General features: G+C 46.7%; 1 protein-coding gene across 4 annotated transcripts in view; it reads right to left on the reverse strand.

The window, feature by feature from the left end:
• SMPD4 (sphingomyelin phosphodiesterase 4) overlaps window positions 1–12270 on the reverse strand; it is a 669498-nt gene that overhangs the window by 472453 nt on the left and 184775 nt on the right. For all 4 annotated transcript variants that reach the window (XM_069619878.1, XM_069619877.1, XM_069619876.1 and 1 more), the window contains exons 5-6: window positions 2360–2435; window positions 2145–2253 (exon numbers count right to left, since the gene is read on the reverse strand). In XM_069619878.1, the coding sequence (XP_069475979.1) occupies window positions 2145–2253; window positions 2360–2435 (185 nt within the window). The remainder of the gene's footprint in view (window positions 1–2144; window positions 2254–2359; window positions 2436–12270) is intronic.

A 12270-nucleotide genomic window follows, 5' to 3' on the forward strand; every position in this document is an offset into this window, starting at 1 on the left:
TTCACATTTTACGGGATCAGCTGCAGGGGCACCCCAGCAACCCCTGCTCATAATATAGTGAACAAGGGTTCTGGGGACACCCCTGCAGCCCTTACCACCAAATGGGGGATTTTATTAAACTTTTTGGCCATTCGGAATTTTCGAACGGCCGAAATTTGGCCAAATCTCCCATTCTGGCTTTTTTAACGGCTTTTGGGACGTTTCCGTGTGGACACCTCTTCGACACTGCTCTGCTCTATCCCTGCGGCAATGGCCCGCAACTTGTAGATAAAGTTCTGATCCTACATCCATCGCCTTGGGTCTTGGAACTTCAAAGTCCCATTCTGTGTTGTCCCTTTAAAAGGCCAATAGTAGTGTGTTCTTTAATGTAACAGTTCTGTGTGTGTATAACCGCTAGCGTTGTGGGTGTGACTAGGGAAAACTTCCCCATGCTGGCCTCAGATTGCACATGTAATGGGTGGTGGTACCCAGCCCCAATTCACTACCCACACCATGACAACGCACATGACTTCATCACACTACACACAAAGACCTCAGTGAATGAATGAGGAGCAAAAGAAATAATGGTGAACATGGAACAGGCAGGGATGGGTTGCACATATGGGCCCAACCATGGCTGAAGATTGTTGCTTCTCAACCAGAATGCTAACCGTTGTTACGTCCTGTGATGTGGTGACCAAAGGTAGGGGGGTTCCCTTCATTCCTTACCCCTTTTTGTAGTTCTCCTAATTCTGGTTACAGGTTGGGAAGGGAAGATGGTGTGGATGCAAAAAACACAGGCATCGTATGGGAGGGTAGAGAATATGTCCTCTGAACAGTGCTAGCAGGTCTATGGCCTAAGCGAGGCTGAACGTTGCATTATCTCCAACTCAGACATTTGGTGCTCCATGCACCCTTGGATAAAACCTGGACAATGCAGGGTGGGACCTCCATGGTGTTCATTGACAATTTATAGAATTCTCATGACCCACAACAGAGATATTCTGTGTGCAGAGCAGAGTCAGGTAACATGGCGTGGGATTGTAGCCGGTAGAAAAGCATTACCAAATCAGTGTGCAATCAGCCAAACCGCAGTATAAAAACATGCATCAGTAGCACTATACCCATGATAGAGTGCATAGGGTTTCTGCCTCAAAATCTGACGCTGGAGGAGTTGCAGTCAGAAAGGCACATATGTACAAATCTTGCACCAGCCTTAAAAGCTTCCATTTGAAGTTATGTTTGGATTTTGCACAGATGGCTGCCTTTTCAAACCTAATGGACTGTATATGTCCTTCTACGTGGCTGGGGTTACATTATTAACAGAAAGAATTGGCAATCCAAACAAAGCTACCGAGCTGTTTTAAGTGGTACCTTGCACTTGCCACCAGCTGGCCCCATTTATTTATTACTTTATGCCACTTACCTTGTACTGCACTTCCCCCCCCCTCCCCTTCCCCTTGCACTTTTCCCCCTCTCCCACCCCTGCACTTGCGCGATCTGAATGACACCTGGCCTAGTAGGATCGTTGTCTGTTCTCCCCTTGTTCCTCCCCTCTGCCTCGTCGCGCCTTGAAACACCTGTGTATAGGCGCGTTAAAAATGCCATATCATATCATATACTTATGCAGAAAGCAAGCTATTCTGCCTAAACTAGTGTGGCTGTATAGGGTTGGACCTTTCTTGCCATCGTTCTTGGACTTTGCAATTTATGACTGCAAAGTGGCCTACTGCTCACCAAGACTGAGTACACTGAACTGGTTTGATCATTAACCTAGCTAATGTGACTCCTTATCTGCTATGGTTGTGAAAGCTGTTTCACAATTTGTAAGGACGCAGGAGGGATTCTGGGTGGGAAGGTAGCAGTTTAATATCTCTGCATAGGGATTGTATTCAATATGCCAATAAATATGGTGGAAAAGAGGAAATGTCGATAGAAATGAAAAAGGTTTACTTTGTTGACCAGGCAATATGTTCAGTCTAGAACCAAATTTACAAATTATAAAACGCATCACTGCCATTAAAGATCATTTTTATCTTCAGCAATTTTACATTGATTAAGAAATTATAACTGCACATCAAAGGCCCAACTCGCTGCTGAATATAGCTGGATTATGGGCTTCCATTAGAAAGGGTTGCCAATGTAAGCATAAATTTAAAGGATACTGAGTGCCAGGTTCAGGCTCTGGCCACCAGAGGAGGGAAACTGGATTTTGTTGTGGTAAAGCGGGCATTCAGGCAGAACCCGCTCATGTATGGAAGCCTTCACTGGGCCCTAAAAGGACAAAAGAACAGTGGGATGTGAGAAAGAACAGTCTGTTTACAAAGAACGAATAACCGTTGAAACAATGATGTAGTAGTTACTAATGACCAAAACTCACCGGGAGGTACGAAACAGGGAAGTCGTATCTGTACTCCTCAGCTTGCAGTTTATAAACCATTTTCATCATTGGGCCACTGAAAAATAGACCAAAATACAGTACAACACAGTTCTGTGACAGAAAAGAAAGCATACAGGAACAATGCCAATCAATCTTCACATTCTCTGGCTGTATGTTTGTTGGGAAGATTCCCACACAGAAAGGGGTCAGCTAATTCTACACATGGTTTGGTCTCCCCATTTTTAACTCTGCTCACCTAAGGTGCCATGGCCAAGGAGCCAAAGTATACCTCTTAGAAGGAGCTCATAAACAGTCATAGATTGTAATACATTATTACTGTTGCAAAATACTTTTTTTTTGCGCTTTCCCATCTATTCAATGGGATCCCCAGCATATCTGCTGACTGTGTGATCCTGACCTATTTTTATTGAGCGAGATCTTTCTCAGCCTCACACCTTAACTCATTCTTTTTTAGGGGCATTGTTAAGTCCCTACGGATACCAGCTCATGGGGACCCTGTCATGCATTGAAAAGTAGTGCAGGGGAACCCAGTTCCTACTTTTATCCTCTCATAAGCAAAACCTTTACTTGAGCAGCAGAGCCAAGACTGGCTGGTGGCAGCAATATCCGCTTTTGACATTTCTGAATGCAATCCTGTGAACCTTGACAATTTTACTGCACGTTATCATTTTCGTGGTCAAAACAGCTAACCGGCTATTTAAGTCCTGTCTTTTTGGCTTACTGGTTTTCAACCTCTGTACCTAGATGTAGTTGTAGAAGATGAGTGGATACCTTTTGCCCAATTATGCAAGGATTTTGACGTGCAGAACTGCACTTATGAGAAGTACAAGCAGCTTGGAGGGGCAATTGCTGTAAGGCTCATTTGTTCACTGGCAGAGCCTATCCGGAGTGCGACCTCGACACAACTGGAGTTATGTGCACGGCCCATCCATCCGGCTGCCACTTTGTACAACGTCCTTGTGTCTGCTCACAAGGGTGACAGAGCTTGCGCATATTTGGGCCAGGGAGCTGGGCGAGTTGGTTGACCCTGGCTGCTGGAAGAGATGCTGTGGCAATGTTCACCTGTCAAGTATGGGTTGGGGTCTGAGGGCCTCTCAGACTAAACTACTCTTCAAGACGTGACTACAGAACAGATGTTTAAGAGACACCTCCTAGAGGATGACCGGCACTGGAAACGCAGACAGGCGAAGGGGATGCTGAGCCATCTCCTCTGGTTCTGCGGTAAGATAAAAGACTTTTGAGAGTCTCAGAAAGACTTGGCTTGGTGCTTGGGCATGCCATACCTAGAAAAGATTCCCTGTTGAATCTCATCTGATGGAGGTCATCTGATGGAGGATCGATCATATGCAAAACAAGACTTGAAATACACAAGGAAAAGGTGAAACCATCAGGGAAAACAAAGACTATCCCTAAATTCCACCCCTCTTTCCTCAAAACCCACTTTTCAACAATCCTACATTCAAACCCCTTTTCCGGACAAAAATCCACAACATCTTTATCCTTTTTTTGTAGAACACTACAATTCCCATAATCCCATGCCACTATTGAAACACACAAGGACTGGGACGATAGAGGCAGAAGGAAGCATGAGGATTACCCATTGGAATCCATGGGCAATGTATTCCTATGGCCAGTGTCCATGTTGTCCCGATAATGAGGTCAGGCAGAGTCAGGCAGGAAGGAACAACTGCTCACACCCGACTCCAACCAACTGGATGAGGAGGAAACCGGCCAGACACTGGACCTCGGAACACAGGGGAGGCTGCAATGTGAAGAGGGAACAGTACCCTCAGGAGGTAAAACTAGGGGCAGCTGGGGTCTCCTGGCAGTGCCACATCAGAGCTCCTCCCCTAGACCAAGCAGGTAAGCCCAGGTCTCTGAGGGGCAGGCGGTGAGACCCTGACCTCAAAACACATCCCCATTGAAACTCCTGCAGCTCCAATGGAATGCCTTTTTGGGGAGATTTGAAGTGGGAGCAAAATACACCGCAATGCATTATGGGACTAGAAGTTCAAAACTGGTTCTTTGTGAAAACGGAGCGGGGGGGGTCCAAGCCAGACAGGCGGAGAACCCTAAGAACGTTTGGAGAGAAATCGGGAACACGGAGAGGACCCCGGAAAGCCAGAGTGCATAAAAATAAGCCTTGAGAGACCGTAGAAGAACGTGAAGCCAAGATGCTGATTCAGAGCGAGAGAGAGGCTTTGGCATGGCGAGGGAGACGTATCTCTAGGCGGCTGGTGAGCTCAGAGAACTTGTGCAAGACCGAGCTGTGTTGAACAAAAGGTTGCCAGCAGCGAGAGTTTCAATGATGAAAGATTGGTGAAACAGAGTGAGGTGATCCAGATACAAGTGGAACATTGGGGAAGAAAGGAAGAAAGACCCCCTTGTCTACATGATAGCACAGTGGTCCGGCACCACGTGGGTGCCCAGTCGAAAGATCTCTGCCAGGAAGGAATACTGCAAATAGGGGGGCCCCGGTGTGGCAGTCCAGCCCTGGATGGAAACATCATTAAGGTTTCTAAAGACACAAAAACCCTTGGTTTCTATCTCGATGCCACTTTGTCTCTGACACGACAAACTAATGCAGTCAGATCAGCCTCTGCCTACACCAGCAAACTTATTGCAGCTTGCAGACCTTTTCTGACTACACCGAACAGAGTCACCCTAGCCAGAACTCTCCTATCAAAAATTGACTATTGCAGTGCTCTCTACTTAGGGACTAGCCAAGGGAATCTGAATAAACTACAAATCACTGAGAATAATGCCATCAGGGCAGCTCTAAACATTCCCAGAAACCATCACATTTCTGAGTCTAGAACTAACCTACACTGCCTACCTGTCAAGCAGAGAATCTCACTGAAAACACTCGCCCTTACCCACAAATGCCTGGCCAATAAGGCCCTCCCCTACCTTTCCAACCGGCTCTCCCTCCATACCTCCACCCGACCTCAAAGAACTGCCCAGACCCACAGCCTATCGATACCAAGGTTTAAATGCAAAAAGCTGGGTGCACCAGCTTCCCTGTTCTAGCCTCTAAATTGTGGAACACCCTCCCTGCCACCATCGGATCGGAGGACTCATTTAACACCTTCAAGTTGAAAACGAAAACATGGCTCTTTGATCAGAACTGAGGCACTCCTTTATTGCATTATGCGTCATAGTTTTGCAGTCGCCTGTCTTAGCCTCCGACTTGTCGAATTTATGGCATATTTTACCTGCTGAACTTGTGTTAATACGATGATGACCGTTTCATTCTTTCTACGTTATGCTCTGACCCCAATGCCCTGTGCTCGCATGTACATATTTCTACCACTATATCTCACCTTCTTTACTTCCATTGTAAATACATGTATGTAACGATGTGAACTATGTATGTAAATAATTTCAAATTTTGCGCCCCAATGCCTGCGGGCCTGTGGGTGCGCGTTATAAATAAAATACAAAATACAAATGCTGGCTGGGGCACTGCATGTCTGTATGTCCAAGGGGGAGCTCCTGCGCCTCCTCGCACATACGGACAGAGCAGCCTGGAGCAGGGCGTTTCAGCACCCACATGCAGGCCAAAGCAGAAGGTACGTTTATATTCATTGTTTTTACTTAAACATGTGTATGGATGCATGTATGCGTATGGATGCATGTATGCTTATGTTATGAGTGAGTGCATGGTGATGGATGCTTGTGTGAATGATAAAAGTGATTGCTGTATGAATATGCAGCGCCTTGCATACACACAATCGTGTTGATTGTGTTAGGCCCAGTGGGGGCCCAGGGCACAGGGATGGTATTTTTTTGCTGGACATCTATCATAGATGTCCAGTGGAAAAAATCATGCCTGCCCCTTGGGCCCCCCAGCACCAATTGCAAACTATTTGGCTATTTACCAATTTTTTTGTTAAAAGTATGCTCTACAATGCAACATTTTAACCCATTATTAAAAGAAAATTCACAGGGGGAAACCCCCCCCCCACTTCCCCGAACTCCCCTTTATTGGTTCGGGCTCCCTCACTATGCTCGGTCGCTATGGCATTTTTGGGGGAAATAGTTAAGCCCCTCCACCCAGGAACTATGGTGGGAGCACAAAGTGCGGGAACCGGAGAGCCCAGGGTGTGTGATGGGGCTCTCCGGTTCCAGGGTCGGATCGAGCCGTCGGCCAATCGGCCCGTGGCCGATACAAAATCATGGAGGAGACCTGGGGGCTGGTTCCTGAAGCCCACGCTGGGCCGGTCTCCGGCCCAGGTATGGGCTTCACTGTCCCTTCACACTTCAGGAACCGGCCCTCAGGCCTCCGCCTTGCCGCCGGACAGACGCAAGTTGCAAAGGATCTGTAAGTACGTAGCTTACAGATCCTTTGCAATTGCAGCCCCATCGCCGCCGGCCCGCTGCAGATGCAGAGAAAGGTAACACTGAAGTGTTACCTTTCTTTGATAAATGCGGCGGGCCGGCGGCCAACTGCCGTGGCCCGAGACACCATGGCGCCAGCAGCAGTAAGTGTTTCAAAACACTGGAGGAGGGAGCGGTAGGGTTGGGCGGGGCCAGGGTTGCCTCAGCCCAGCCTGCTCCCTCCCAGTGATTTGTTACAGACTCTGCTCTCTGCCTGCAGCAGTGAGCTGCTTTCGTCGGCAGCGTGAGCCAGGACTTCTGTGTCTAAATACAGCTCAGAAGGTTAGGTAAGTTGCTGCAATGTTTCATGTTTAGACCTTCCTGTATAAAGCCTATGGCTTTTTTCAAATACCTAATACAAAATGGGTTGTATTAAAATGTGTTGTTTCGAGATGGGCATGGGTATGGCTCTTCGCTCCTCTCTGTGTAGGAATGTCTGCTCCCTTAGCGAACATCAAAGGTTGGCACCTGTGTTGCTGAACGCCATGTCGATGCACCGTGCAGGTTTTAAAAAAATGTTATGTTATGTTGACAATGACCATTTAGTGTCAGCCTCGTTCTGCATAACTGGTGTCGGTGTTAATGATCATCGACTGCCTTGGGCTTACATGGTTCACATAAAAGTGCTGCTGCTGGACGAGGCAGGCTGGGTGGTACAACGCCTGGTCGAGCATGTGATTTGTAAAGGGCCTGGTCACGGGGTTGAGAATTAAGTTTAGCTTTGTGGCGGCAGGAGGGACGGCATTCCAACAGCTTTCCTCTGCTTGCCACAAGTTTGTGAATTAAATGGGCAGAGAATAACAACGTGTGTACTTTTAGAACTCACTGGGAAGCAGCTTGCCTAACTATGGCCATGCATGAAAGGAGGCGTCAAGGTGCCAAAACTGAAACTTTTCGCTGCCCTTCTGTCATTGGGCTATTTCATTGATGTAGGCGTGCCAGGAAAGAGACCATGCAAGCCTTTATCAAAGCGTAGCTTTTATTATCTGGGAGTGCATTATTGATACCCTGGAAAGGCCTTGTTTCAGTAGAGCAGTGGAAGTGTGAGACACATCTTGGCATTCCCAGGCTGAGGCTGAATTGTGATGTGTCAAGCATCACAGATTGAGCTGAACAAGTGGGCACCCGTGGGTGATGGTCTTCCCCTCCACGGTCCACGCCCACCTGCAGGTACCATAACCATCACTTGAGCTATTAGGGTGGATGAAAGCCTGTGCCTCTATGTCTTAGTCTACCCCACTCTGGACACTACATTGGATTACCTTGCCAAATTTCACAGCAGATTTTATTTCTCTGCTTTTGTCTGTAAAGCTACGTTTAAACCGTTTGCCATCACAGCCTCATCATGGAGTACCGTTCCTACTTGAAGTGCATGCTTTTCACATCCTTGTAGTTGTGGCCATTTGCTTGATGTACAGAATAATTACAAAATAATTGCTATACAGAATAATTCCTCATTTTACTATAGCCGATATGATAGCTCAGTGGGCTGAGCGCTCGCTGCTGCGATGAGTGTGTGATCCGCAGGTTGCAGCTTCGAACCATCTCAGCCTTTCATCCTTCTGAGGTCGATAAATGAGTACCAACACAGCTTGGGTGATATTGTATGCATATTTGTTCTATAAAAAAAGAGCTTAACGTAAGTGCTATACAATAACATTATCATTTGACCTTGGACGTCTGCTTGCATTCACAGTAATTTGCCAATATGTATCTATACACACAGATATTAATGATACATATGGTGATCCATTCTTGTATGAAATGTATATCACATTAGTGAAATCACAACCATATTTTTTGTAGGGTACTTTGTTCAGGCCTGCGCCTCAGAGCTGTGGACCCTGTCACAGAGTTCTGTGCAAAGTTATGTTATTTTATGAGTTGTGTTGTAATGTAACAGACACATGACCCCTCCATAAGTAGCATTTTGAATTGACACAAATCGCAGTAAATGGTTTGAGGGCTACTTTTTAAGAGGCACAGGTTGGGCCTCTTTTTTGAGGCGGGATGTGGGCCACTTTTTTGAGGCGAGGGGTGGGCTAGTTTTATTTGGGTGTCCGGGCCTATTTCTTGTCCCAGTCCGACCCTGTCCGGTTCCCGGTGTGTGATGAGGTGGGGAAGAGACCAGGGACTGGGTAGGAGTGGGATGAAGGAGCCCAGCGACTGTGATGGGATCAGGTGAGGGCACGTAATATATACTGTCCATTTGGCATTTCTGGGGGGCCCCGACCTACCCAAATTTTGCTCAGGGGGGCCCCGGACAAAAAAGTTTGAAAACCACTGCCAAAGCGTTACTTTGCAAAGTCGTTGGTCTGCAAGGCATCACTGACAACCTGCAGAGCTAATCAAGACATTAATTTCAGCTTTTTTCAATGTTTTACTATTCAGTACTGAAAGGAAACAGTGATTAATCTGTATTTCTGTGTAAAAATGGAAAACTAGGAACATTGATCGTAACAGGCAATTATGAAATGTAGGCATGGTTTTTAAATTGCGGATGAAAATATTTCTTTGTGTAAATGAAGAATTTTGTTTGTATTGTCTACATAAATATTTGCGTCATATTCAATAGAGAATATTGCATTATGGGAACAGATAAGAGCTCCGATTGGGAGCTACATGTGTAAAGGGGCAGTAAGCACTTCATAACTACAAAATAAGGAATGGCACTGATAAGATAGCCATACAAACATATTTAAATAATAAAGTCAAGCAACATAATAACTAAAAAGTTCACATTTAATTGAAGTTACTATTAAAAACAACAGCAAATGTCACCACACGGGGTCAAAGAAATGCTCAAATATCTCCATTAAGTTAAAATAGACTTTTTTGTGAGCCTCATATGCCTCAGTCATAATAACCCCCCAAATGCAATGTTAGTCTATGGCCCAAAGCAAGTCAGAGGTAAGTGCACGGTCAGCACCTGGGGCCCCACCAAATGGAGGATCTCAAGGAAAACCCAGAGAAGGATGAGCGGTCCCTACTAAAGATATCCTAATCCAGAAGAAGAATCACAACTACACAGACCGGGATAATTCAAAGAGCAGCTCTATGTCAGCAGCAGAAATGGTTGCAGTTCCCACCTGGATGAGAAACCTCAGCAACTGAATACATCCAGTCCAAACAACGAGGCCCATTGTGAGTCACAAGAACTCAAAGTAGAGCGCCAGTCAGTGCAAGCATCCAAAAGCATCCCAAAATCCGAAACTGCAGGGTGGTGTGAGAAACCTGAAGGTGTCTCACTTGCTAGTCCCTGAGGATCTGTCATCCAGGTGGCCAGGACACGGCCATCGCTACTGGATCCAGTTCCTGGGGTTGGACCAGTGTGGTTATTTATAATGCATTTAAGAAGTTTCTAAGCACGGATCCGGGGATCAAACCTGTGTTGCTCTGTGTCGTCTTGCTTCCAAGGCAAGCATGTTGCCCCTGAGCTATCCTCCCGAGACTGGGTGGGGGGTTCTTGGGAAGTGGGAGGCGGATGGGTGAGACGCAGTATCCCCCTTCTTATAACACCTTTTCCCCATCCAAACACGAAGTATACTCAAAAACTATACCTCCCGCCCCCTTTTCCGACACAAACTCCTTCTTAGATTGTAACAAACAACGGACAAACACCAGGAACGTTTACCTGACATGTCCCAAGACAAGGGTCAGGCAAAGTCAGGCAGTTGACTAGAACCACACACACTTGACGACCCTTTCCCTTCCTCACTTGGATAAAAGGTGGAGCACAAGACGAGCAAGGCAAACCACACGACGAGAGAGCTATCCAAGTCCGGCAGTTCAAGAGGAGGAGGAGAAAGGCGGTGAGGACCGAAGGGGCAACAAGGAGAGAAGCGACCTTGCCCTTTCCAACCAAGGCCCGAAAAAAACCTTGGTGGAAGGAATCGTAAGACCACAAACAATAGCCAGCGTTTGTTGCAGCAGATGTCAACGGTACACGAAGCATACCTATCCTGATAAGCAGGACAGAGAGACGCCAGCTACCGTGGTACCGTCCTTGACTCCAGATACGAGAAAAGCCAAGCGGTTCATCACAGCCAGTGAGTCAAGGGGAGAACCGATAGAGAAACCGAACTGTGTTGCGAGAACTTCGCAAAGTGGCAAAATTAAGAAAAGTACTAATAACTGTTAGCCTAAAGGGAAAACCAGCTGCAGAGGGGTCCGGCACCACATCGGTGTTCACTCGAGAGACCCTGGTTGCTCTCGCGTTGGTTGAAACTATGGAAACCAGAAGGCCCTAGGAGAGCTATGAGGAAAAGGGAAAAGGTCAAAGTGGTCATACAGGGGTCATACATGGGTCTAGCAAAAACCCTGTATAGTTGAAAGGCTTTGACCTGCACGTAATCGGAAAGCTAAGGGGGATGAATCCCGCGTAGTGAGTTCAAGAGAAAGAACTGAATGACTGGTAAAGTTGGCAAGAGTGAACCCGATGGAGGGATGCCACTGGAAAGGGACACGGCCTAAAGTCCCAATGAACAGTGTGTTGACAAAGGTGAATCTGACAGAGGGATGTCCACAGTGAACTGTTTAAAAAGACATTAAGATTTGTGAGTGCCAAGAAGTTGAGTTGACAAAAGGCGTAGTGAAGGCAAACATTTGAGAAGGGTCTGAGCCCAGAAGATCCAGGGATGAGAAGCCATCACACCTCCGTCGCGTGAACTACAACAGAGAAATCTTTTGAATACAAGCCAGGGTGAACCTGACGGAGGGAGGCTGATATTCGACCGGGGTCTGAGCCCGGAAGAGGAGGACCCAGGGTGAAGAAATATGACCCGAAGTACAAGCAGGAAGGAACTTTGGTTTATTATTTTGAGCCCATCAGAATCAAGAAGCATATCTACCGAAGGTCCTGATATTGCTAAGAACTTTTTGTGGATCTGAACCCGGAAGACGGGCATCCAAGGTTGAAGGTATTCACCCAACGCACATGCAGAAAGGAACTGTTTATTATTTTGGACACATCAGGTCCTCAGAGGCATGAGACCTTTTGCAGAAAGGAGACTTAACCATGGAAGGCCCTAATGGCCGAGAACAGAACTGTTGTCTCGTGCTGGGAAAGCTCAAGCGTATGCTATGCTCCGGAATCCCACCTTGTCCTGTGCTCACAACGTGGGGAAAGGAGACCTGCGGCTACTACATCCTGACTTATCATTTGGCACACTTCTTTCTTCAGAACCTTTTCCCACACTCTTTTTGGTATTAGTTGTAAGGATTGGCAATAGGCTTTTCTTAGTATAGGCACTTTTATTTGACAAGACGCCACTGGGACTGCCTTATTATTATTTGATGGTCGTAGCTTGCTCCCATCTTAGATTGAGGTTTAGATTAGGCGTTTTTCCCCAACCTTCCTACACAGTTTAATAAACTCCCTTGGACTGTGATCACTTGTCTGTCTTTACCGTTGCCCCCATGAGTTCCTTACGTGGAGTGTTTGGATCAGCAGCTGGCACGAATGCAGCCATTTTCTGGATCGACATACCCTGTAGCCAGCGCAGAGGACA

The sequence above is a fragment of the Ambystoma mexicanum genome, chromosome 10 (assembly GCF_040938575.1).
Source record: "Ambystoma mexicanum isolate Mex_15411 chromosome 10, UKY_AmexF1_1, whole genome shotgun sequence".
NCBI lineage: Eukaryota > Metazoa > Chordata > Amphibia > Caudata > Ambystomatidae > Ambystoma > Ambystoma mexicanum.